The following is a 26,919-nucleotide window of genomic DNA, read 5'->3' as shown; positions in this document are numbered from 1 at the left end:
AATCCAATAAAAGGCCTTTGATATGAGAGAAATCCAAACCATCATGAGGTGAAATGAGGATCAGATCTTCGCCTTGCGCACATTTTCCTTTGTTTTGATCCAAAAATGTTCTCTCTGCTGCCTTAAATCTAACTATCTTATTATATTAAAGGGAATGAAACACCTTTAGGACTCTCTCCAAACATGTCGCCTCGTTAGAAAAACCTAAACCAAAAATCAAGCTGAACATAATTTCCACAGATAAGGAGCCTGTCAGGGAGTCTAATGCTGCTGTCTCAAATCTCACACTTCAAATACCGGTTCCTGGAAAGAGTGTCAACCTGGGCTCTCCAGGATTAGGCACTATCACGCATCCACTCCTGTCAAACGTACAGTGAAGCACTGTCTGCGAAGGTAGAGAGGAATGCTGCGTTTCTACAACAGAGCTATTGCATTAGAAACATCAACTTCAAAGGGGTACGCCTTCACATTGAATCAATCCCCACTTCCATTAGATTAGATGAATTTTACCAAAGTAACATTGCGTTAACGTTTCTTTATGGTTTCTCAAATCCCTCGCTCTGGTTCTGGTTCCCCCTGTGAAGCCACTTCAAACAGCCTCTGCCATGGCATATCCCTTTGTGCTCTAAAACAGCAAATATGTGTCTCTCTAAAATGTTTCAGATGCGAGCTTGCAGTGGTCCCAGAGGCACAGACTGCATCGCACACAGAAACACAAGAGTCAGAGGAGGGGGGGAAACAATGGCTGAGTGTAAAGGTAGGGGCATTTACAGGCAGGTCTGGAGGGAGAGTTTGACTGACTGATGGGAGAAGATGATAAAGACGGATAAATCCAGAGAGAAAGGGGGAAAGAGTGGAAAGGAAAAGGCTAAGATAGTGTGGGAGAAATGCTGCAGCTGTAAATCAGCGTGGTAATAAGGAGAGACGGGAAGGGAGGGGGTCTGCAAAGGTCTAGAAACATATGTTTCAGTTTGTAAATAAAACAGTAAATTGCTATGGATATTGCTTAAATATCTGTGGGCTTTGTACCACACTTTGCGGAAGTTCCTCGGAAATCATTCTGGGACTGCCTTCTTAAAATGCCAAAGCGGCTTCTTAATGTCAAAGAGGCCATCTGGTTCTCGACCAATTCAAGATGTTTGCTTTTCATTTAAGGTTTTTTTTTGTTCCTCCTGATGATTCTTTTTTTAGATCAAATGTTTCACTTTTTGTATTATTGATACCGATGTTCGTATGTGACAGTGGAACTTTTAGCCGGCACGCATCACGGTCGCAGCTGTGAATCCCAGTTCACCTTTTCTTAGTAACAAAGTACTTTTACTTAAGAACCATTTTGAGGTTGAGAGTATTTCCATTTCTGTGCTGCTTCATATTTCAGACCCTGCTACACCTCAGAGGTGAAATATTAAACCTTTTACGCCACCACATCAGTGGATTAATGTAACTATGTATATTTACTCAAGTACTGTACTTGAGGTACTTGTATATTTCCATTTTCTGCTCCTTCATACTTCCACCACATTTTGGAGGAACATGTTGCACATTAACTCCACTGCATTTATTTGATAACTTCTGTAACCAGTAACTTGATTTATTTATTGGAAATCAGATTTAAAAACACTGATTCCAATAATCAGTAAAATGCTGAGTACTGGATCCAATAATCAACCAGGCCGACTCATAGTATAAAACGTGTACATGTGAATTACTTACTTACTTGTTCCTTTGATACTTAAGTACATCTATTTCCACAAAATTACTTTTGAAACTGAGTCCATTCAATTTCAGACACTTTAAAGGTGCACTTCGCAATTTTTTCTGGCCTAAAACAGCGACAGAGGCCTTGATACAGGAGTATCAGTTTGCAAGACCTGAGAACATGAGTTTTAAATCTACTTTAAAGTCTCATGTTTGTAAACAACAGAGCAAAACAGGCTTGTATTTTGATGTCAGGCGGGCTGAGAACAAAAAGGGCATATTACCGATCAGGATGCTACTAGAGCTGCTACTAAAAAAGCTACATATTGTACCTTTCAGACTTTTACTCAAGTACTTTCTGTATGGGTTATAACTTTTATCAAAGTTATGTTTTAACATTATAACTTTACTTTTACTCAAGTATGACTTTTGGGTTCTTTTCACAACGCTGCACTACATTCATTTGATGGATGAAGATCGACATTTTATATCGAAAACGTGATCAACCTACTGAATATGAGTAGTTTAAATTAGATCCACATTAACCAATATTAAAGTACATATTTCAGTAATAATAATGATAATAATCCTATCATGTAAACAATCCACTCTGCTGCCTAACAAGTGCTTTTCCTTTTGATACATTTAATACATTTTAATGCACTTTCACTGAAGTAAAATTATGAAAGCTGGACTTTTACTTTTAATCAAGATTTCTATAATGTAATCTGGCTACTTTTACTTAAAGTTGCACTATGCAACTTTTTACAGGCCTGTAAATAAACAAAGACGGAGCTCTCAACGCGTGGATTAGCAGTTTTCTGTGTACTTTAAAGACATCTGTTTACATTTATATTTGTATATATTTAAGTAAAAGCGACTTGTATTTTGAGTTATGGTGGGGTGAGAAAATAACTAAAAAATCTTTAAAAAGTTACGAGAGATCTCAGTGTTTCTTTCACCTCCGTCTTTGACAGATCAACAGAAAATCTGCAGACAACACAGAGAACATTGACAACAGGGGTCGAAGAAGTATTCAAAGTAATGACCAAAGTGAATGTAGCAATACTCGGCATATCAATCAATACACAGTTATTAGCAGTAAACGCACAGAGTCAGTGTTGGAATACTATATTATTGGACGATGATTATTTACAATATAACGGCACGCAGTACTTTAATGCCGCAGTCGGTCGAGACAGAGCTGATTTTAACTACTTATATAACAGTGCATCATATCTGGAAAACCAACAATATGTTTTGTGTGCAAAATACTTGTCAGAAAGTGCATTTCCCTCTGACAGGTAGTGGAGTAGAGGTAGAGTAAAGTATCATAAACAGAAATGCCTCAGTGAAGTAAATGTACCTTAAAACTGCACTAGAGTGAAGTACTTTCTTAAACTGGCTGACAAATTAATTTAACTTTACTAAATGATGAAAATCTGCTGCGAGAACACACAAACAGGTCTGACAGCAGATTGTGTTTGTGTCCTTGAAGGCTGACATCATCTGCTGAGAAGGTGTGCATGTGTGTCATGCAAGAAAGATTCATTTCCCCGCTGTAGGTTGTTTGTTATAGATCTTGATTCGGGCCGCTGTTGCTCTTTAGCATCTAATTGTTCAGGATGTTTAGGATGGTCGTGTTATTTGAATGTATAAACTGTTGTTTCCAGTCTCACCGCACTCTGCCAGACTGCCAGTCAACACTTGAGACAACTTCCTTCCTTGATTTGGGTAGAAAGGAGTCCCATAATTGAATAAAACCAGACCCCTCCCTCTCTTTACATACCGCACACACACACACACACACACACACACACACACACACACACACACAAACGCACACACACAGTTTTACAGGCTGGTGTATAAACTTAATAGGACGCATTTGGTTCCAAAGCCCCCAGCTTGCTCAGTGGAAAGTGAGCCGGATTGTTTTTCAGTTTCTTAATGTCGAAGTTTATAACGGCCAGATAAAAAATGTTGCCATGGTGATTTAACCACAACATCGCAATTACCTTGATGCAACGAGACTCTGGGGGCTTACAAACAAACCAGTGTAATGCAATTAAGATATAAGTACCACCAAAAAAATGTCCTTAAAACTCAGAGGACGGATGCAGGAATGCAACGAGGAGGGTGAAATAATGATAGTGGCTTCTTAAGGATCAAAGTCACTGATACGTCTAGTAAATAATCAAACGCTTTGCCACATTCACTTTCTTTTATTCTTCCCAGAGCAGGAGTTTTTCCCTTAACAGCTGCAGGACGGACACATTTTTCCACCAGATATCGTCCCATTAATGAATAACCTAATGACTTAAAATACACCAAACACTAATAGCATGGTAATAATTCAGTCACATATTTTTCACATCAACTTCAAAGTCTCTCTATCAGGCGGCTGCTTTAACAAAATCATACACCAAAAATTCTCTGAGCCCACCCCCAACCTTCCCTTTGAGGGACAAAATAAAAACGTGGATGGGAGGCATAATTGCCAGACTTCAAAGTGCTGGTTATTGACCTGCGTTTACTGTTGCGATCGTGAATGCTGTGGGGTGTTTTTTTCTTCATAAATGTGGACCGGGGTGGGTGGGAAAGGTGATTCATTCCTCTCATGGCGCAAAGCCCACTCTAATGCCCAACACTGACCCCTTCTGACCCGGGCTTACTAGCAAGGAGAACATGCAGCACCTTCAATCTGCCTCTGTGGCACTTTCTCATGTTACACGAAAGTCACAAACTTATGAAGAAAATAATAAAAAGTTGTTGTTTTTTGCTGCTGTAATGCCTTTGCAATGGATTATTTTAAAGCTTCAGAGGAACAGAAACTGTAAAAGAAACATATTCCTTCTTAAAAACAGGAACAGCCAGCCGCTGACATGTTTATTTCCAGATGTGGTTGCGAAAACAAGTGTTGTAAAAAGTACCTAAACGCCATACAAGAAAAAAAGTAAAAATATTGTGTCAAAATATGACTTTGCTAAAAGTAAAGGTCACCTATACAAATAGTACTGAAGTAAAAATACTACCATTCATTAAATGTACTTGAGTATTACAAGTCATTTTCTGGCAATAAATGTACTTAACAATCAAAAGTACAAGTAAAAGTTAATTCAACATACTATTTATTTACATGCATGTATACACTGTGTACTTGGCGTTATGGAAGCGACCAATTATTGAATCGGATATTCAGCATTTTTCTGATTATCAGAATCAGTGTTTTTTTATATACATATATATTTGATTACAGATTACAATGGATTTATTTTAAAATGTGCTGCTTTGGCTCTGATGCAGCCTGTTATCTGCGAAGTAACTAGTAACTAAAGTATTCAAGTAAATGCAGCGAGTAGAAAGTACAACATCTGCCTCCAAAATGTAGTGTAAGTATAAAGTGGCAGAAAATTGAAATACTCAAGCATATTACCTCAAAGATGTACTTAAGTACAGTACTTGAGTAAATGTACTTAGTTACATTCCATCACTGGCAAAACACACACCAATGCACAAAGGATGTCAAAAACATATTTTATTGATATGACTCTCAGACACTCCTATACAAACACACACTCCTTCATTCAGTCAAGTGACACACGTGGATACACAACACCATTCTTCACGTCTGTAATGTTCAGATTAACATTTAAAAGACAGCAAAATAATCTCAGGAAGCAACAATGTAAATGTCATAAATGGTTCCCATCAGGACGATATAACATAAAGCAACATGCATGCACATTAGTGGTGTCACTGCTATTGTGAATTAATGCCATAGCTGAGGTTTTCACACTCGCACACTTGCTTTCTTTTGTTTTTGTCACGCTGATAAAAATAATACAAAAATCATTCTTTACATTAAAAAGGCCCCTTGTGGTCCAGAGATATACTGAACCAGGACATGTGGTGCTTATCTGGAATTGCACATAAAAGCCTTCATGTTGATGCTGCAGGATTGTGAGACCCTGATGTGCATCAACTTTAAAGCACACAGGATCAGTTCCTTGCCATATACATACTTCATTACCTGACCACTGCATGTTTAACTTGTGGTGGGAAACAACTCTTCATTGTTCAATTAAGAGGAAAAAATCAAATACAATTCATTGATTAAAGTTGTCAAGGACACATGCTGTACATTGTGTTTAATTGTTGGGAGGGTGACACCCTCTAGTGGCTACAGCGTAAAACTGCAGCTACTAATTACGAAGGGGGGGGGGTGTTAAAAGGCAGCATTTCCTTCTACTGAGTCACGGTTAAAAATGAACATATTTTGGTTTTATTGTGTCAGGAGGACGCATGACTAAGCAGGATGCGAAGGAAGTGAAAATGTCATAGAAAACAGAGCTGGATTTGTGTGTAACAACAAATCCTGCACATAATAAAAAAAAGAGAGTAGGCAAGGATCAGGTTGCTCATACACAACTCAAAGTATTTCAACCTCTCCTCTGATACCTCTTAAAACGTCCTCCATCATGTTCGGACTGCGGGACACTGTGCAGTGAGTGTTCTCCAAAATCTGCGTAGTCACGGCGGGATGTTTCACGTAACCTTAGAAGTCACTGAGGATGCTGATATCGGCGAACTCTTTGCGGTAGCGGTGAGCAGACAAGGCGAGCAGGAAGGACCACTTGAGGCTCATGAAGCTCCACACACAGGATAGGTAGAGACTGCTAGGGTCACTCAGGGCTGTGGGAGGGAGGGACAGATTAGCATTCAGAGCTCTGCAGACAGGAGTCATGTTGTTCATATTCACACGTGTCTGGCCAAACACACAGTAACTGGCATCACAAAGATTTTCGCAGCATCCCTAAAGAGTATGGTCAATAGTATGTGGACACCCAAACAGTGATGTTGAGCCCATATTTATTAAGTTTTTTAGGAATGGCACTTACAAATGCTCTAAAGATGCAACTTAGAACTAAAAATGTTTTTTCAATGAAAGTGAAAAAAACCAAGACGTTTATTAAGCGACTTATTCCTACTTGCAGCAACACGAGTAACCTTTGAGTGCTGCCGTCAAGTGATCTCATGATTGATCACATGCTCTCAGCACGAGATAAGGATTTACCCTACATCCGTCAAGGGAACATACGCAGCTCGTAACTCACTAAAGAAATAAAGTTTATTATTATTAAATAAGTCTTTAAAAAACAGTGATACAGTTTAAAATCCTGCAAATACAGGCGTATGTGCCATTTAATTTCACTAAAGTCAATTCATTCACATATTATGTAGTTTTTCTATACAGTTAAGAACATTAAATCTGTCAGCATTTGCTTAGATAACTATCATTTGGCAAAAGTCTGCCAATCTACAACTTGCACGCTGCTTAACTGTTCTGTTGCTTGACCTAAATTAGTGTTGTTGTTGCTGGTTCAAGGAGATTACTTAGAGGATGTGTGGTCAGGTCTGTTTCTTACTTTGCATTATTTCACTTTACCTTGTGTGTTTTGGACTTTTTACTTAAAAAAAATATAAAAAATATTTATAGAATATATAGAAATATAAAATATATCATAATTAAAACAACAGACAGGAGTGAGACACAGTATACACAGATAGAAACATATTTGTTCAGAGGTTCCAGGCCAAAAAGCTTCATAATGTTTGACAAGCTTATTACTTTTTTGTTGTTTTTGGTGATTTAAGGGGAGAATCAGATTCTGAGTCAGTTCTTGGGTAGTGAATTAGAAATAAAAAAAACATCACATGAAAAATGAAACTAATCATATATTAAAGAGCGCTATCCTCTTGATTATCATTGTTTCTTAAAAAGGTGTCAGGCATCCCCTGGTAACCTGTGGTATGTGTTTAACATTACAACACTATTATAAGCTGTGGATCATTCCGTCAGGCAAAGTCTGCAGAAATGCAGATTTACAGAAAGCGTCCATAAAGGGTTCAAAATGTCTCAGATAAGTGCCCTCATTCGCTTGATGATTTGACAGTGGGACAGCCCTAAACCCTCGCAGACATACCTGGAACGTGCCCCAAAGTCTTAAATTACTTAGTGAAATGTAATTCTGTGTTCAGTGTGACGACAAACAGTAAGTACACACATTTGGTGAACAGTGTGCGTACACCACGTCGTGTGAAACAGGAAGGTGATGAAGAACAACTTACACTCCTTTTTGTTGATGGCAACAGACAGGAAAGTGATGAAGGCCACGACTGCCAGCAGAGAGAAGAAAACCCCGCTGAAGAAGAAGAACTTGAGTCCCTTGAGCCAAGTCCTCCAGTAGTCCTGCAGGTACATGACGTGAGTGATCAGGGTCCAAAGTGCGAGCACACCTGAGGACGAAGACAATCTACAGGTTAGCTTTCAGCAGAGTAGATCACTGGTGGTGGTTTTACAGACATTGTTTCCACATTACTTCAATACTGTTTTCTTTCTGTTAAAGCCACATTAGTGTTGCATTGTAATCTAGTTACATAAGAGCTTAAAAGTTCTGCATACTCACAATACTATATTAAAAAGCTACTCCATTATATTAAAACAAACCTTGAAGACAAATAAGGAGGTAACAACAACGTGTAGTTTTCAGCAACTGACTTTCTACGCCTTGATGTTGTAGTTTCATTGAATGCACCTTCCAAGGAAACCTTTCAAAAACACTCTCTGTTCAAGAAGGTTAAACAATAAATCTCAAGCAAACATTCAAATCAGTGGAAGTTTAGGAAACTAACTAGAAATCTGCCAAAATGGAATAAAGTATACAAGAAGAACTGCATTTACTGCGTCACAGCTGATATTAGCTGTTCATATGTAACAGTCGTCCTGAGTTTGGATAGTCATAAAGGGTGACACAGCATGTTACCAATTGCTGAGTCAGTAAATCACACTTCTTTCTTGATGTTCCCCTTTTTTTCCCGACCGCAGTGATGTGAATCAGTAACAACACTGAGTCAGAAACTCTAACAGAAGGAACTGAACTGTGGTGATCTGACAGCAGCAAAAATCTTAGGTGCACACTGTTGAATGCTGGAGACTGAACACTGCAGTGCCGGACAGTCTCATGCAGCATGTGTTGTTTTTGTTGGGGAAAAAATATCATTAGTTATTTTTATTTGAACAGGCAGCAGAAGCCTGTGAATTTTGGAAAATGAAAACGCAGACTCGGGGAGCGTGTCCATGTCTCAGATAACAGTAATATTTCATACAATTGCCTAGTTGTCAGGGAAGGAGGTAACTTCACGCATGCAGGTCACAAAACTAGCTGTGTGAAAGTACGATGACTGAATAACTTACACTGTGAATCATTTTGGACTGTTTCTACTTAAAAATGTAAGATCCACTGCTGCTTCAAATATCTGAGTTAATAAAATTTAGGTTGAATTATCACTTCAAAGTCTTAGACCAAATTTTAAATTAACTGAACAAGTTCAATAACCATAAGATATTAAGTTGAGCCAACAACTATTCAGTCACCTATTATAATATTAGAGGTAGAAAGAAAATGTTACCAGTGGATTTTTGTGTTGAGTGTTGAAGTTTGAGGGGGTGAAGTCTGAATTCAATACCAACCTTTATCGTGGTTAGCAATGTTTTCATTATTGTGAAAACAAACAAACACCCCAGACTTTACGAAGCTCTTGTTTAGGAAGTTGCCACCACATTGCCACTTTTTGTAAACTATAAAAAAGTAAGGTCTCAGGAGAGTTTTACATCTCAAACAATGCATGCTGGGACATCTGCTCATATGGTGATCTTTATGTTTCTTTAGAAACTTATTCTAATGAGTTAATTGAATTAGTTAGAGTTAGAAGAACTCGTGTTTATACGTTCTAAAGTTGTCTGAAACTAAAAACAAAAAAAAACATTTTTAAGTTTAATCAACTTGAAATAAATAAAATTTGGATATTAACATTAAGTTAGACCCACTTTAATTTAAAAAAAAAAAAAAAGTCCAGTCAGTTTGATCTGTGGTAATATGTAAGTTTAAAAGAACACTATAAGTGATGGCAACACATCCTGTGAGTGAATGACTGCAGAGGTTAGATATGGACTGGATATGAACTTATAAACTTATCAATGGCTCAAAGGTCAGATGGAAACAACACTGAACATCAGCCCATTGCATAATTGTGCTTACAGCCAATCAGTCTAGCTGATCTTTTTCGCTCGACTGAAAGGGGTCGAACTTTGCAAACCATTTTCACACTAACAGTGTTAAAATCAGAATCACACTGAAATCGTCTGTGACGCTTTATCATAGAGTGAATTATAGTTAAACAAACTTTAGTCAATAGTTATTTAAACATTAAAATGCTTTATAAGCCATTTAATAAAGCATTTTTATTGTAGGGTTGCAACTGATGTTTATTACTTACTGTGTAGTTCATCTGTACTTATCATTTGGATGGGTGGCCTTTACCCTCCACTGCTTACCTTTATTGTACCTTTGTTTAATAGATGGTTTATAAAGCATGTCATTGTTTGTTAAAAGCCAAATATCTTTTAAGAAAAGCTACTATAAATTTGCCATACCAAAAGTCTCACCATTATAATTTCTATTTTTTTAACATTTAAAGCCAAGGGAAATACAACAGAAGAATATCCCACGTTATAATAGTTATAAGTAGCTCCTATAAAAGTGAATTTATCATTATTTTTAGAGTGGACCCTTGCACACATGACAAGCTGAAAGCTGTCAGCTAAGAATGAAACATGTTGTTCAATAATAAAAACACAATAACTCGACTTGATAGTATGACAACTGTCGATCAGCTGACATGTCTGCCCTTCAACAACACTTTGAGCGTTTGTCTCTGTCGAGCTCTGGGCTCATTTTGTAACAGCTTTAGTAGCAGCTGGGGCACCTTCAGCCTGAGGGGGTGACATGACAGGTTTACTGAGGAAAACGTGTTGTAGCAGACAGATACACACACAAACAAACACACACAGTTGTTTACTTTACCTGACAGTCCTCCCATGGCTGCAGTCCACGGCTGGTTGTACGCGATGTTCCACACCAGGAAAGCAGAGAAGCCCATGAGCATACCGAAGGAGGCATAGCCGATACTGATGTATGTTTTATTAACAGCCATTATCACTAAAAACAGAGGCGGTCGAGACACACACAGCACGACAGGACGAGGACCGAGTGTGCGTGAGGGAGACGGACAGACGGTGAGACAGACAGACAGACAGACAGACAGAGAAAACAGAGCTGATGGTTTCAAAACAACATCCGGTTGGTTAATCTTTAAACGAGGACAAAAAGTGAGGAGCCGTGTGTGTCCTGCTGACTAATGGTTGTCACACACACACACACAAGGGCAGAGTGTGAAACATGACAAAGCGTTTTTAATGATTGTTACTGTGCAGCTGCTAAAAAAACACACACAACACGCTCGGCTCTACGTCACCGCGTTGACCAACGAGGTCCCGCTGAGCGCCGCACGTGAGTGACCACAGCGCCCTCTACAGGAGCAGAGGAGGAACTACACCTCAACTGTACTTTTTCTTCTTCCATGTTTGTTTGTAAAGTGATTCATTTATTGTAGTTACAGGTCTAAAGATATGTATTAGATTGTTCTTGTTGTTTCTTTTCTTTTTTCATGTCAGCTTTATTCAAACAGATGTACAGCAGTTAAACGCCATCTCCTCTATATCAGTGTACAATCACAAACACACCAGGGGGTTGACGTTAAGGAAAGAGAACAAGAAATTAAAATTTTCAAAAAAAAGGATTAAAATAATTATCTTTTAAAGCCTATAAATATCACATTAGAACAGCTTTTTTTTTGTTCAGTGGGATATAGAAAAAAATACTGTTTGACACAAGCAGCCATCTCCAAAAAGCTCAGCTTTTTGTTTATGAACTTAGATCTGTGAATATCAGAATACCTTCGGCAAAGAAAAAGATCTACAAGGGCTCGTTTATACCAAATGCAATTCATGTAGTCAACCAATTACAGTAAACTTAAATATGAGAGAGTGAGCTGAACACTATGGGCATGAATGTACTGACAGTTGTAAAGTTGAGAGATCTTTGTTTTATTGATATGAATCTTGTATTTGGACGTGTTTGTGTTTGCATTTTCCTGCTCCGGCTCTGCTTTGGTTGTCCATTGAAATTTCACATTTGTACCAATATTTGAAACTTCATGGCTTATGGTGATTAAAGACTTGACTGAACATTATAAAGATTAAAATGAACACACAAGAGCAGGTACAACTAGAAGAGGCAACATTTTCTGAAGAACGCTTATGTGCCTGCTGGTTAAATGTTTGCAGATGCAACTAAAATATTCAAAAATGTAAAATAGTCCCTTGTTCCAGCTTCTCAAATGTGCATAATTACTAGTTTTCTTATTCTTGTATGGTAGTAAAGTGAACACCTTCAGACATCAATGTGAGCTCCGGCTCTCAGAAATTGAGGGAGACATGTTTCAATATTTTCTGACATTTCCTAGACTAAATTATTAAAAGCATAAATGATGAGGAGACAAATCAATAACAAAACTCAACTTTACAGAAGGTGCATCTTCACCACAGGGCACCTTTGAGACTGCTAGACAGGTAAACGTTGCAAATAAAAAGTCAAATAAAATTTTGAATTGCCTGCAGGATCTGTCTCAACAGTCTTTTCAAAATGAAAGAAAATTGTATCAATGCAATAAAAAACAACTTTAATGAGAAAAATCACATGACAAAAAACCCAACTTCCTCTTACTCGTTTATAAGGTGTTAAAACTCAACCAACCACCTGAGGGGAGCAGCGTGAAGTGTATGTCAGCAGTGTGATCTGCCACAAGCACTCAAGGTGGGACTTCAGGTTATACCAGACTTGGCAGGTAGTAATAGAAAAAGAAATCATCCAACTTCTTCTTCATGCTCGTGATGAGAGCCTTGTCTCTGTAGATGCGTTGTACCAGCATGTCTTCACTGCATAACACCAACAGATCGCACCACAACGTGCCCGTTACCATCATCTCTGCTTGGATTTGCCAATAGTACGGGTGGGCCCTCCTTATTTGCAAGACCCCGTCCTGGCAGACCAGGAACTTGCACTCGATGAAGTTCTGGAACCTGCTGCATTTGACATGCACCAGCCCGAAAGTGAACTTCTCGTTGATGTCGTACACCAACCCGTCGGGCAACGCCCCCAGCCATGGAGCATTCGGGTGGACAACCAAACCGCACGGGTACCAGTTGACGCACAATTTCCGACAGTATTCCCAAAGTGCTTCCCTCTTCATTACCTCTTCTATCTGTTCCGTCTTGGGTCTGACACGTCCTTTCTGTATCTTGAATATCAGGTGCTCCGCATGGCTCCGTCCTGGCTTGAGTTGGCAGATCTCCTTGAAACGGCTGGTCAGGTGCAGCCTCCGCAGCTCCTCTACTGACTCCTTTTCTCTACGTGTGGACTGCTCCAGATTGTGTGCTTCCGCCCAGGTGAGCTGCATTTCGTTTACTTGTTCCTGCTCCCTGACACTGAGCTTAGGAAGATCCCTGGGTGGCTCCAGCCTGTAATTAGACATGGGAAGCGCAAGCCGAGGGGGAGCATCTTCATTAGTCTTGTAATCCTGACTTGAAGGCACAGAGTACTGGCAGGACAGGGGGCTACCTTTAGGGGCTTTACCAAAAGCAGTGTCAACTAGTTCTACATCTGCTGTGAGGCCCATTTTGGTTATCAGAGGCTTCTTGTCATCGGGGAAATCCTTGTAGGCTTCAGTGAGCCTTGCCAAAAAGGACAGGCAGTCAGCTGGGGCAGCATTGAAGGATTTGCAGGGCCTCATCCTGCATGAAACAGGTTAATATAATTTATAAGCAAACAGGCAGACCTGCATCAAAATGTAATCATTTACAGTCTCACTCATACCTCGGAAATTCTAGCATGGTTTTCTGCAGGGAGCGCTTTGGCTTTTCTTTCTCCATCCTCCTCTTCTTCACCTATTTTGGTCCATCCAAGAGAAGGAAAACAAATTATTTTGTCCTCCAAATGTTCAAAACAAACTTAATTCCACTGTATTTATTTAAGAATTGTCCAGAATATTTGTCTACATCTTTTTGTGGCACTCATATTTGATCTGAGTTTAATCCTATAATATTTATAATATTTAATATTTACTCTTTAATATTACCTGTTATTAAATAAAAAATTAAATTAAATTTCAGGTGCCGGCTGCTCCAGGAGGAACACTGGACAAAATGTAATGCAGCAACCTGGAAAACCTTTTATTGTTCATGTAGTAACCCGCTCTTAAATTTGCATGTTAAAAACTGGGGCTGCAGGATATGATTAAAAAAAAAAAAAAATCATTTTTGGTTAATCTGTCAGATATTATGACTTATGAATTTTCTTTTTCACTGAACAAAATTTTAAAATCATGACCATGTAACATTTGTTGGGGTCTGTTTGAAACGAATTGGAGGCCAGAGCATCTCTGCAGCCCTACAGTGCTTCTATATAGTGCTGTTTTGTATTGTGTTTTAACTTTATCACAAAATTGTTATTATAAACCTATATGGCACAACTAACTTTTCTGTAGAACATCTGCCCTATTATGTAGTTTTCTCCCTAATACCTCGCTTTGTGTTGCCGTGTTACTACATTACAAAGCCTCTCCAGCCCGATTTAGTCACCAAATGCTTTTGATCTATGGGATTCGAAGGCATTTAAACAAGCTTACCTTTTTCCTTGACTTTCTGATTGCGCCCTCTCTGCTCCTAGATTTTGGATCTCCATCTGATGGATGTTCTTCATTCGCTTCATCAGCGGAGACAGTGGACGAGGTGTCAGGGCTCCACTCCACCACGTCCACTTGGAATGAGTCAGCGATGCAGGAAATGTTTGTGTCTTCTTCGACTTCTTCTTCTGGGTCATTTTTCACACAATCTGGAGTCATGAAGAGATCAGTTTCACCCAGCCCTTGTTGTTCTTCACATTGTTGCTCTAATCCATTATTTATGTCATAGTCAACTTGTTCTTCTTTAAGTTTTTTAGGCAAGGGCTCTGATATTTGCAGGTCCACCTTGTTGCTCAGCTCTCTCACATTAGTGGTTGCTCCAGTTTGTCGACCAAGGGCTTCATCTGCCGTGGGGGAAAAAAGTAAAAACACAAATATTTACAGACTAAACATCTCTTGCTTCACGTTGAGCTTAAAAAGTCTACAGCCACTGTACTGAGCAGCATTTTAATGTTGTGGCAGATTAAGGCAAGGCTCACATTTTATACTGTGGGGTAGTTTCATGAATTTTGTAAGCAAAATCTTCATTGATCAGTCAATTTAAAGAAAAAGTATCTCTATTTTGATCACCAATTAATCTTTTCAGCCATTTTGCAAGGCAAAAATGTCATATTTTCTGTTCCCAGGTTATGAAATGTAATGATTTGCTGCTTTTCTTTGTTATTTATGACAGTAAATGAAGAGACTTTGGGTTTGGGACTGTTTGGGACAAAAGAAACTATTTCAAGAGGTCACTCTCAGCGTTAGTCAGGTAAGATTAGTAAGTTAGCAGGAAGTGACCAACCTATCCTGGGTATCTTTATCTCGGGGTTGAGCACCATGTGAAGTACGCTCCGCAGATGTTTGTTTTCCTCGTAATAAGTCTCCACAATATGTTCAACTTCTTCAAATATCTCCACAGCCGCGGCAGTAAACCTCTCTGTGAGGAAGCTGCGGAAGTTCTGGTGCCTGGTTTTCGACATTTTGAACACTAATGTCACTTCATCCAAAACACGTTCAAGAGTTTGTCTTCTTCTCCTCGACTGGAGCAAACTGCGCGCGCCGAATATCCTCAAAAAATTCCAAGCGGAAGATGCTAAAAAGACACTTCCGGTTTGAAAATTCTTCTTCTGTACTTTACATGTCACATTAGCGCCCCCTACATTAGCGTCGGCAATTAACATCCATGTGGATTTACACCTAATATGACTAAAATCAATTAGATATCAATCAATAGATGCCTAAAAGCATTTTTGTGACTCCTCGTTGTAGTCCTACATGACATATAACCACATCATGTATTGATGCTGCTACTTATTACGGAAGCCCTGAGGGGCAAGTGTGAAATATGTATTTTCTGGTGCTCCATTTTCTAAGTAAAAAAAATAAAATAAAAAGAGATTTCATGTGTGTGACTGAAAAAAATATTTATTTATTTTTCATGTATGAAAGTGCAAAAAAATATTATAACAGAATTACTGACAGCGTGTTATTTTATCCAGAGCACATGTTTTATGCTTAATTATTTGGTGTCACCGATTAAAGAGATAAGGTCTTTGAAAGTGACTGCAGTGTCAATATCATCTCAAAATGGGTCATTCAAAGTTTGATTTTAAAACTCTATATACTTTAATTTAGCGTTTCAAATGTCTGTACTGGTTGCAATCTTTTTACAGATACCAGCACATGTGGGAGTGAAACAGCATGAATTAGTGAACAAATAATCAAAAGAGGCCACACAAATAATTGTTGCCGTGAATGTTTATTGTAGCAAGACTGAAAAGAATGATTTTATCAGGCACGGATTGAAAGACAAGAGAACGGCCCAGTGGTACGGCTGAGTTAACCTCCAATGACCCCTACATCCCTTTCCTCTCTGTGCAGTATTGACATATTGAAATATGTCCAGAAAGGTTGCACTCTGGGTAATGTAGGCACCAGGTATGAAAATTAGTCCACAGGTCTAACATTGCACTCCTATAACACTGTTGGACTCATTATAGACAGTTTAAAAACAAATGATCAAAAGCATTATTCCACACTCTTCTTCCATTTTAAAACCTGGCGCCTACATTTCCCATGATGCAACTTAGCCACTGACTGACATCACTGGAGGCAGTGATGCCGTACATTGCGTGTCTTTAATTAGCAGTAGTGTGCACAAACAAAGCTCTCCACAATCACCAACCAACTTTCATGTATTTGTACTTTTATAGTATTCTACATCTACAACATTATCTACTGAGATTTCCTTACAAATACAGCTATTAATGTGACTCAGGCAAGTTTGATACATGTTAGATAAATGTCTGAATCTTACAATAATGTTGTTCAGGCATCACTGAATGTATGGATTTCACAAAAACATCAGTACCGATGTTCTGTTTGTTGCCCGCAGCTGGCTGCAGCATCACAAGGCAGCTGAAACTATACGTGCGTCTCCAAACTGAGAAAGAGGCTGATATGTGCCTTTACGCACGGTGCTGAGGTAGCTTCACTAACAGGATCTGCAGCATTTGATGATAATTAATGTTCTGTGTTCTACTTTACATCTATACAGGTCAGCTGTTACACACTGTTTCCAGGTTTATACAGTTCAATTATTTCTAGACAGACCTTATGGATCAATTCTGAGCCCCATCCCATCTGTTATTTTAAAATCTGAAATACATGTTAGTCCACAATCCTACTTGATCCCAAAGCCTTGGAGGTTGTGTAGATGCGCAGCATTCGTAGTTGAGTCTGCTCGTACAGCTGGCCCACTGTGACTTCAGGGGATATTGCATTGCGACTGTAATCACGGATATCAAACTCGAAGTCTTCCACCGGTCCTTTGGTTGAATGTCCATTTGGAAAAAACAAGCCTTTGCTCATCTCCAGCAGTTCACCCATAGTTACTGATTTCTGGACCGACAGGTGCCGTGTTCCACCTCCATTTCTTGTTTTGATCTGGTGATAAGTGCCGTTATCAAAGTGGAGCCATCCCATTTCAACCCGCCGGGTGACTTTGACTGCATGTTTATTGCCAACCATACTGGGACCTTCTGTGTCTCTGCTGGCAGGAGTTTTCCGTTGTTCCCCAAGCTTGTCTCTTACTTTCTGCATGAGAGCAGACTTCACTGTCTCCACTCCTCCTGACTTTTCGTTTGTCACTGTTCTTTGATGACAAAATGCTCTGAGTGCAAGTCGGTCCCCATATCTTACGATATACTGTCCTAACTCCTCATCTGTCATAACACCTATGACGTTGATGTCGATCTGTAAGAAGCAAAGCAAACGTCAGAAACGTTTGAAAAATAACATTAACATACCAGGTAGAGAAAGCTAGCAACATTAGGCTATACATGTATTGCTTACTTTATGTTACTAAAGTTAACATTTATCTTCACCGTATCATCTTTTAGTTGGTTGATGACGCTGTCAGGTATATTTCGTGTTTTCAGGAAAGAGAATAAATCCACTTCTGCTGCCATTCTTTGAGGTTAATGATCTTAATGAGCCTGGAGGCTTAAGCACAGGAAGCACAACTACTGTTAATTACCTATGGTTTCTCGTGCTCACCAGAAAGTCTCCCGTGCACACGAGAAACGTTTACGTCCCCCGCCCATGTCCCTTTACGGGCTCAGTACTAAAGGAACACTGGACAAAATGTAATGCAGCAACCTGGAAAACCTTTTATTGTTCATGTAGTAGCCCGCTATTAAATTTGCATGTTAAAAACTGGGGCTGCAGGATATGATAAAAAAAAAAAAAATCATATTGTGATTAATCTGTTAGATATTATGTTTGTTATATGACTCCCAAATGGTGGGAATGATTGTTTTTGCATCACAATTTTCTTTTTCACTGAACAAAATTTTAAAATCATGACCATGTAACATTTGTTGGGGTCTGTTTGAAACGAATTGGAGGCCAGAGCATCTCTGCAGCCCTACAGTGCTTCTATATAGTGCTGTTTTGTAACACATTTTAACTTTATCACAAAATTGTTATTAAAAACCTATATGGCACAATTAACTTTTCTGTAGAACATCTGCCCTATTATGTATTTAAAAAAAAAAAAAAAAGTTTTCAACACAAAGTACACTTACTACACTGTCTGCAAGAGGTTGATATGGGATTTGAAGGCATTTAAACAAGCTTACCTTTTTCCTTGACTTTCTGATTGTGCCCTCTCTGCTCCTAGATTTTGGATCTCCATCCGAGTCCAACAACAAACAGTTCTTACGTTCTTCATTCGCTTCATCAGTGGAGACAGTGGACGAGGTGTCAGGGCTCCACTCCACCACGTCCACTTGGAATGAGTCAGCGATGCAGGAAATGTTTGTGTCTTCTTCGACTTCTTCTTCTGGGTCATTTTTCACACAATCTGGAGTCATGAAGAGATCAGTTTCACCCAGCCCTTGTTGTTCTTCACATTGTTGCTCTGATCCATTATTTATGTCATAGTCAACTTGTTCTTCTTTAAGTTTTTTAGGCAAGGGCTCTGATATTTGCAGGTCCACCTGGTTGCTCAGCTCTCTCACATTAGTGGTTGCTCCAGTTTGTCGACCAAGGGCTTCATCTGCCGTGGGGGAAAAAAGTAAAAACACAAATATTTACAGACTAAACATCTCTTGCTTCCCAGGTTATGAAATGTAATGATTTCCTGCTTTTCTTTGTTATTTATGACAGTAAATGAAGAGACTTTGGGTTTGGGACTGTTTGGGACAAAAGAAACTATTTCAAGAGGTCACTCTGGGCTCTGGGAAACAACAACAACTTAAGTTAAGTTTAGTAATCAGTGTTAGTCAGGTAAGATTAGTAAGTTAGCAGGAAGTGACCAACCTATCCTGGGTATCTTCATCTCGGGGGTGAGCACCATGTGAAGTACGCGCCGCAGATGTTTGTTTTCCTCGTAATAAGTCTCCACAATATGTTCAACTTCTTCAAATATCTCCACAGCCGCGGCAGTAAACCTCTCTGTGAGGAAGCTGCGGAAGTTCTGGTGCCTGGTTTTCGACATTTTGAGCAGACTGCTATCCTGAATATCCTCAAAAAATCCCAACCGGGAGATGCAAAAAAGACACTTCCGGTTTGAAAATTCTTCTGCTGTAACATTGGTGGAGGTACACGCGCCTCACGCCTACAGGGGGCGGTAATGCGCCATTTCGTCCCCCGACTGTCACAGCTATGAGGGACATGAAGTAGAAGAGTGGGCAGGCAGCTGGTGACAGCCAACGTGAACCGCTCCCCCCAGCAGTCAGTAAACTGGATCAAACGAAGACATTACCGGACAGCTCGGTGGAAATACAGTAGTCACGTTTGCTAACGTTTGCTGTTCGCGGGAGGCACGTTTTACAACTTTGATCCGACCACATAGTCGGTCGGTTCCCGGCGGTAGTAGCGTTATCTTTGCTGATAATGGCAAAGTGAGTGAACACTGTTGCTTCGAGTTGTAGCATAAGTAACGTTGACGTTAGCCATAACGTTAGGCAGCTATCTAGCAAGCAAAGGCTAGGTAAGCTCCGTGTTTACGGTCGGATCGGGTAGCCCGTTGCTTCACCCTGTCAAGTTATCGACTAAACGCCAGGTTGTGTCGGACTAAGTAAGGATGGGTGACATAAACCCATCGACATCGCATGCATTTCAGTCGGAGGTAAGTTTTTCTGCAACTGTTTTACAGTGAGTAGTTTGCAGTGATGGCTAACGACGTTAGCAAACGTCAACTTGTTCGAGGCTGTCACTACACGATGTAGCAGCTGCTGATTAGTTAGCGTTAGCTTGCTGTGCTAATGTTGACATAATGTAGCTGCTGGTGCAGAAATTGAATAAGTTACACACGCCAAGCGTTCAGACGAGCTTAGTTCCACTTGTCAACTTTCCCTACTTAAAATAAACACTGTGTGCGAGAATGAGTAATTGACTTTTCACCGGGTTGTATTGATGTCGTTAAAGCTAGCTTAACGTTTCATCGAAAAGAAAACATTCCATCATCGTAGCGGAGTATGCTAACACAAATTTGGCTAACTAAACATCGTATGCATGTAATCTGCCTTTCTCGTCAGGTAACAGCTGGATAACACTGATGTTTTTATGACTCCCTGTGACTCTTTGATAGTCATTAATGCAAATTCGTGCATTGCTTCATAGTTTTGTTTGCTCGTTAAACTCCACCGACACTAGCCAACAGCTAGCTGTATTGCATTAGTTGCTCAACCGCTATTTGCTGTCTGTCGCTAGCCGATCCAGCTAGCATTAGCTGTCGTTTTTAGTTGGGCTTATCGGTGGGGGTTGGTAGGAAGCTTCACTGACGAGTTCAGAAAGTCATTTCTCATACGACTTATTAAACTTTGTCTTATGTTAGTCATCATGTCAGTGTTAGTTTCGCTCAGTTGTGTCACGTCGTATCGACTCAGCCAGCGCTGATGGCAGGTTGCACAGTTGCGTTGTGTGCCGATCAGCTCGCTCATGTCATCGCCATGTCGGGATGTGTATGTTGGATGCAGCTAATGTTTCAATGACGTGCCTGTGTTTCAGGGGTTCAGTCCGCCATACAGGAGGAGGAGGACAGTGGAGGATTTTAACAAGTTTTGCACTTTTGTCTTGGCCTATGCCGGTTACATCCCATACCCCCAAGAGGTGAGTAGATGAGGCGGTCGGTGCCTGTACACACATCTTCACCTAAGCACCTGCATTGTTTTTAAATGTTTAAAATACAGTCGAATGAAAATAGAGTTGCAGTGGATAGCACAATAACAGGATTGTAAAATTCACAAAAGAGGGAAAACACTTAAAGAGCCACTATGTGTTAATGAAAACCAAATGTTTATGGTAAATTAATGAAGACAATACAGTTGCAAAGAATCCGAATAAACTGTTGTGCAACCTGAGAAAATTGTTGGATGGATTTAAAAGAAAGCACTTGTTTTAAAGTTAAAGTTGAAGCAGATTTTTATTAACCAAGAAAACAATCCTGCACATCTGTTGTGATTGACATCAGTGATCTAGACTTGCTTTTGGTGGGAAGTCTGAAAGGTTGTGTGCAGCAGTAGCTTTTTTTGGTTTGTGTTTATTTTAGTTTCAGCACGCTCTCTGTTAATAACTAACCGCAGCCTTTTCTCACCATTCACATGGCGAGAATACTTTTTTGTATACCAGATTTCAGTTGTGTCTGTAACAAATGGCTTCTTGGCCTCCTGTTTAGTTTGCTGAATCGCTCTGACTGATTACATTTAGAGCCTCCCTCACTTTGACTATTGTTTGTATTCGCCTCAGCTGAACCCTCTGTTGTATGGCAAGTAATCCCATCCACACTGTCCAGCCTTTCCCACCCGTGTTCTTCCCCGCAACACATTTGTAAACATTTATCATGGCTGAAAGCATAGTGATAAAAAATATGCACTAGACAATCATTGCCCTGTCCCGTTATCAAGGGAGGACACTTTCTGTTGTCACACACAACCAAGATTTTCTCCTCCAAACTCCAACAGGTAAGACCTTCTCAGGGTTAAATCTGGTCAAGTTTTCATGGCCTCTGTAGCTTCATCAATAATTGGGCTGATACGCTCCTGTACTGCAAGTGTGGAACACACTGCATGGAAATTACAAGCTCCTTGGTACTGTCATTTTGTTTGAAACCAGAGGCAAAGTTTGACACCCTGTTTTCAGTATGAGCACAGTTTCTTTTGTCAGAGCTGATGTTGGACAAATTTACTTCCTCTTCCTCACCACTGGCAGCAGAGACTCAAGATTCTGACTCATTTCTTCCCAGTTGTGGTTGTTCCTTCGAAGGTTTTTCTTTCATCCGTCATTCTGCCGTTTCTCTCGCACACGTGCTAGGTTTGTTTTCATATCCCGCCCCCCTCTGCCTGTGTACATCTTGTCACGTGGTGCAAGGCTCTCTTGTCATTTGTTGATAAACAGTGACGGGTTTCACGCACCTGATCCAGGGGATGCCCTGGACACAGTATCTTTAACTCCAACTAACTAATAACCTGTTTCTGTCATTTTGACTGACTTAAAATTTTGATGAAGAGGAAGAAAAGTGATCCTACATTTTCACATTAGTTTATTAGTATTGGGAAATTGGCCTTGAATTTAATTAAACAGTGGCTTTAATGATCAATGTAGACTCCCTGTAATGCCAACTAATTATAACCACAGACAGCCAAATTGTCTGAAGCTGCACCTTACTCACACACAGACCTCTAAACTAGTGCATTACATCATGCCAGTCCTTGGCACTTGATAATATTGCATGATATTTTGAATCTTTTAATTACCAGCCTCTCTATTTATTGTTACAGGACTCTCCGCTGCGCAGTAGTTCCAGCCCTCCAAACAGTACAGGCAGCACAGCTGACAGTGATGGCTGGACCCCTGGACCCCCAACCTCCTGTGCCCAGCGGCCTCCCAAGGTCCCCCAGGACAGGAGCAGGAAACGTCCACAGCCCGGAGCCCCACTGTCAAGTCACACCAAGAAAGATGTGAGTTGAGTTGATGTCACATAAGAACCCTTTTTATGTTTAACCTTCATCTCTTCTGACACACATGCCCCTTTTTTCCTCCTCTGCAGCACACAATCGCCACCCTGCACCCGGATGACCGCAGGAAAGCCGACAAGCTGAAGAAGAAGAAAAGGAGAAAGGAGAGGGAGCATTCGGCCGGGGAGGAGAGCGAGGTTCAGCAGGCCCGCTCGACAGTCCCAGGGCTACAGTATCCCGTCTCCTTTGGTGGCCAAACGATCAAAGAGGAGCCTGAGGATGATATCAGCATTCCCCTCCACCCCCAGCATATGCCTAGCCCAGCTACCTGCAAGGAGGAGCCCAAGGAGGAGCGTCGACCCTGGGATGGCCAAGAAATTGAAGAAGGGGTGGTAAAGGTACAGAAGGTGGAGGGCTTTGCAGGGAACAGAACGGTGTTCCGCCAGGGGAAACAGGTGGTGTTCAGAGACGAGGATGGGTCAGGAGAGGATGAAGACATCATGGTAGACTCAGGTAAGGTTATTCTAAAAACTATATATATTACATTGTTACAGGTTTGACAAAGTGACCAAGCTGAACATGCTCTCTCCTGTCTTGTCAGATGACGACTCGTGGGACCTGGTGACGTGTTTCTGCAGTAAGCCTTTCGCAGGCCGAGCCATGATCGAGTGTAACCAGTGTCACACCTGGATCCACCTGTCGTGCGCCAAGATCCGCAAGAGCCACGTGCCAGAGACATATGTGTGCCAGACCTGCCGAGAGTCACATGGAACCCCGGACACCCGCCGCTCCCACCGCTCACGGGTAGCCCCCAGCAAACATCTGCTAGACTGATGACCCCCCCCCCCAACCGTGAACTCTGACCCCTTTGACTCCTGCTTCCCCTCCACCTGCTGGACTGACCCTTCCTCAGATTCAGGTCTCGCAGCCTTCATCGTATGTCCTTCACGTTCAGCTGAGAACCCACATTTTCTACAAACACTTTGATGGACCTATCCCAACCCCTTATCCCATTTGAAAACAGTCTGAGTGCTATTTTAGATTTACTAAGGTTTGTCCCTGCTTCCCTACAGACTCTGTGCGTAAGGCAATCACTGAAAGGATGTCTGTCTGTAGATGACGTTAGCATAGCAGCAAACCGCTACTGTTGAGATTTCTCGAGAACACTGGAACCGTTTGAACTGCCATATAAAGAGAAACACCCTCACAACTGCCACCCACTATGGTGCATGCTGGGATATGTGGGAAAGACAGTTTGCACTTTTCTCACTTTTTTTTGTTTTTCAAAATCCATCTGACCTTTCTGTCACATGGAAGGTTTGTCTTTCAGATTAAACTGGATTTGATTTCTCTTAGATGCCTCTGTTAATGTTACACAGTTAACTGTTAAAAATGAGAAAGCAAGCTAAGCCTTGTGTTAATTGCTTCAGATGGTGCTATAGTACTAAGGTATAATCCAGTAGAACAAAGATGTAGAATAAGAGACTACAGTCTGCATCTGCTTCATCTCTTTGTTGTTCTGTTTCGTTATTTAAGACGTTGTGAACGATCATCATTGAGGCTTTAAGCCCATACAGCTACACCAAGCTCTTGTTCCTCTTCCTTCTACTTCACAAACTGTCTTCCAGGCTCTGAATCAAGACGTTAACTCGGCCACACGTGGAGCTTTTACACACTTTGCTTTTCAGAAATGTTCAAACAGTGTTCTTATTTCACCAGAATTCTGTTCCTGAGGAGGTTTTCATAATAAATAACTTTATAAGCCAGATAACTGACAAGATTCAGATAACATGACAGTTGTATTCAGTTAAAGGTGTTTTCTGTTGCCTCTGGTCAGTGTCTTTACTGCATTTAATGACAGGCGTGAACAGTGGTATTGTTCATGAATATGTTAATTTTCCAAACGTTATTGAAATGTACATTTTTTTAGTTGTCAACTGTTTCATGCTCATGACAAAAAAGTTTTCAGAGACGAGTATATTTATAGAAGGGAACTCCTATGGCCGTCCTGTTTAAGTAAAAAAAAGCTATCTTGACTGGAATGGTGTTTAGAAAGATTCTCTCAAGAGTCCAGTTGAAATTATGCATGTGAGTGTGTGTACGTGTGTGTATGTGTTTTGAATGGTAAACTGTGTGTGTGTGTGTGTGTGTTGGCAATGCATGTGCTGCTAAGAGTTGTCTCAGCTAAGCTCCGTGGTTTTTGGTCTTTTGTATGACGGTGAAATGGATATCTTCAAAAGGGCCATGGGCAGGGTTGGGTTATTTCTGTCTCTGAAGGGTCAGATCAGAAGAGCAGATCTCAGTCTCTTATCACCTCTCACTAACGTTTTCACAGCAGTATTCAGTTGCTTCCATAAGCAAAAATGTTTTTTTTAGGGCTTTTTTTCCCTAAAACTTGCAATTTGGATGAAAGATTTTAAGCTTATTCATGTGCCATCTGCTGTTGTTTCTGATTATATAAAAGCCATACTGTAGAGTGACAGATTTTTAGATTCAGTACCTTGGATATTAGTCCAGGATGGGTTTTTTACAATGCAGAATCAATGACTCGACCAGGGAACGACTAACACACACACAAAATGAATGTTTGGTTTGTAAAGAACACAAGACTTTCCGAGAGTTTAAAGTGGTTAAGCTCATCTCTGCACTCTTGTCTTCTGGTATTTACAAATGTTGGCTAACTGGTTCGTACCCAGCAATCGCCCAGGTGGTGATGGTTTTCAAGATGCTTCGAGACCTAAATTTGCCTTTTCTCAGGACGTTTATGTCTTGAAGAGAGCCTGAAGGCACAAATCTTCATGCCCAAATTTCAGTCTTCGTCTTTAAGACATCAGTGTAATTAAAGTTAACGATGCTCATTGTGATACAGCTCGTTTTATTCTGATCCTGGGTTGTCCTATCCCCTTTGAGAAAGCGTTGTCTGTACTGTGGTGCAAACCGTTTCTGTGAAACTATTGTAAACTATTGTAAATAAAGAGTTACCATTTTAATTGGTTGCTTTTTTCCTGTTTTTTTGTTTTTTTTAGCTGGCTTGTGAAATCAAACAACAATGTGATCAGTTCATATTTATTGTAGTCTTACAGGACAGAGAACACAGGCTCCTCAACCATACAGAACATTTACATACTAATGTGAGTCAGTTCGGATGACGGACTGGAGTGGAACAGCAGGGAGCAGTCGTTTTGCTGGCATCATGGTGGCACTAGAGCAGAGGTGAACAGCTGACCTGTCAGAATACTTTACAGCACACTTCTTAAAACAAAAGAGAGAAGACGAACTACAAACAGAAACAGTGCAAAATGGCTGCTGTGATAGTGACCCAAACATGAGCATCTCGCTAAAGATACAGTCAGAGACTTGCATCCTGCCGACTAAGAACCAAAATGAATCCATCTTAGCACTTTCATCTACTTATTTTACAGATCAATCACAGCAATGGCAAATGAATCAAAGGAGGACACCATAAAAAGTCAACTAAGTGTACAGCTTCAAGTAGAGGCTTCAGCACTATGACAACTAACCTCTTGTATTTGTTTGAAATACTGTACAGTTTGTGCAAAATATTACCTTTGTATTCAATAAAATACCATTTGTATCCTACATTAGTGGTCTGAATAGTGTTTTCAGGGATTCCCTGTAGCCCATGACAGGATCCCCCAATAAAACGAGGAATAATTTAACTCTCACTCCTTCGCGTTTCCCTTTGTAGTTACAATGTCAATCCACCTTTACAAATACTGACACATAAACAGATTACAATGAGGAATAAAGACTGATTAAATTGGAGTTGACAGTCATAATGTGCATTTGATGTTAATAACACCTACCTACAGTATATCTGAACAGAAAGTGCATCACAGGATATTAGATTTCCCCATGTCAACCTCACCACTCTGATATGAAAATAGCTACAGAAGAGGTCAGTTAGTGTGTGGATTTTCGCTTAATGTCCCGCCTGACAGAAGGGCTGCAACTAATGATTCTTTTCCCAATTAATTAATTCGTTTTTTAGTTGGTAAAATGGTGATAAATGTTGATTGTTGTCTTCCAAAGTCCGAGATGTCACCCTCAA

At 40.3% G+C, this 26,919-nt stretch overlaps 4 protein-coding genes across 4 annotated transcripts; 1 reads left to right on the top strand and 3 right to left on the bottom strand.

The window, feature by feature from the left end:
* Nucleotides 1-5,221: 5,221 nt before the first annotated feature.
* LOC140998113 (heme transporter hrg1-A-like) lies at nt 5,222-11,051 on the bottom strand. Its single transcript, XM_073468266.1, has 3 exons — nt 10,626-11,051; nt 7,831-7,998; nt 5,222-6,393 (listed from the first exon to the last, which is right to left on the bottom strand). Exons 1-3 carry the CDS (start codon nt 10,753-10,755, stop codon nt 6,257-6,259), a joined length of 435 nt encoding a protein of 144 aa, XP_073324367.1. The 5' UTR covers nt 10,756-11,051; the 3' UTR covers nt 5,222-6,256.
* Nucleotides 11,052-12,489: 1,438 nt separating this feature from the next.
* LOC140997955 (uncharacterized) lies at nt 12,490-15,365 on the bottom strand. The gene is made up of 4 exons (XM_073468053.1): nt 15,188-15,365; nt 14,347-14,747; nt 13,536-13,606; nt 12,490-13,453 (listed from the first exon to the last, which is right to left on the bottom strand). The coding sequence occupies exons 1-4, from the start codon at nt 15,363-15,365 to the stop codon at nt 12,490-12,492; spliced, it is 1,614 nt and encodes a 537-aa protein (XP_073324154.1).
* Nucleotides 15,366-16,128: 763 nt separating this feature from the next.
* LOC140998265 (uncharacterized) lies at nt 16,129-19,441 on the bottom strand. The gene is made up of 3 exons (XM_073468486.1): nt 19,210-19,441; nt 18,528-18,946; nt 16,129-17,640 (listed from the first exon to the last, which is right to left on the bottom strand). The coding sequence occupies exons 1-3, from the start codon at nt 19,385-19,387 to the stop codon at nt 17,056-17,058; spliced, it is 1,182 nt and encodes a 393-aa protein (XP_073324587.1). The 5' UTR covers nt 19,388-19,441; the 3' UTR covers nt 16,129-17,055.
* A 131-nt stretch (nt 19,442-19,572) lies between these two features.
* Nucleotides 19,573-25,837, top strand: phf13 (PHD finger protein 13). Its single transcript, XM_073468693.1, has 5 exons — nt 19,573-20,020; nt 20,902-21,003; nt 22,671-22,850; nt 22,940-23,360; nt 23,449-25,837. The coding sequence occupies exons 1-5, from the start codon at nt 19,976-19,978 to the stop codon at nt 23,679-23,681; spliced, it is 981 nt and encodes a 326-aa protein (XP_073324794.1). The 5' UTR covers nt 19,573-19,975; the 3' UTR covers nt 23,682-25,837.
* The last annotated feature ends 1,082 nt before the right edge of the window (nt 25,838-26,919 follow it).

The sequence above is a fragment of the Pagrus major genome, chromosome 6 (genome assembly GCF_040436345.1).
Source record: "Pagrus major chromosome 6, Pma_NU_1.0".
NCBI lineage: Eukaryota > Metazoa > Chordata > Actinopteri > Spariformes > Sparidae > Pagrus > Pagrus major.
This window is presented reverse-complemented; position numbering and strand designations above follow the sequence as displayed.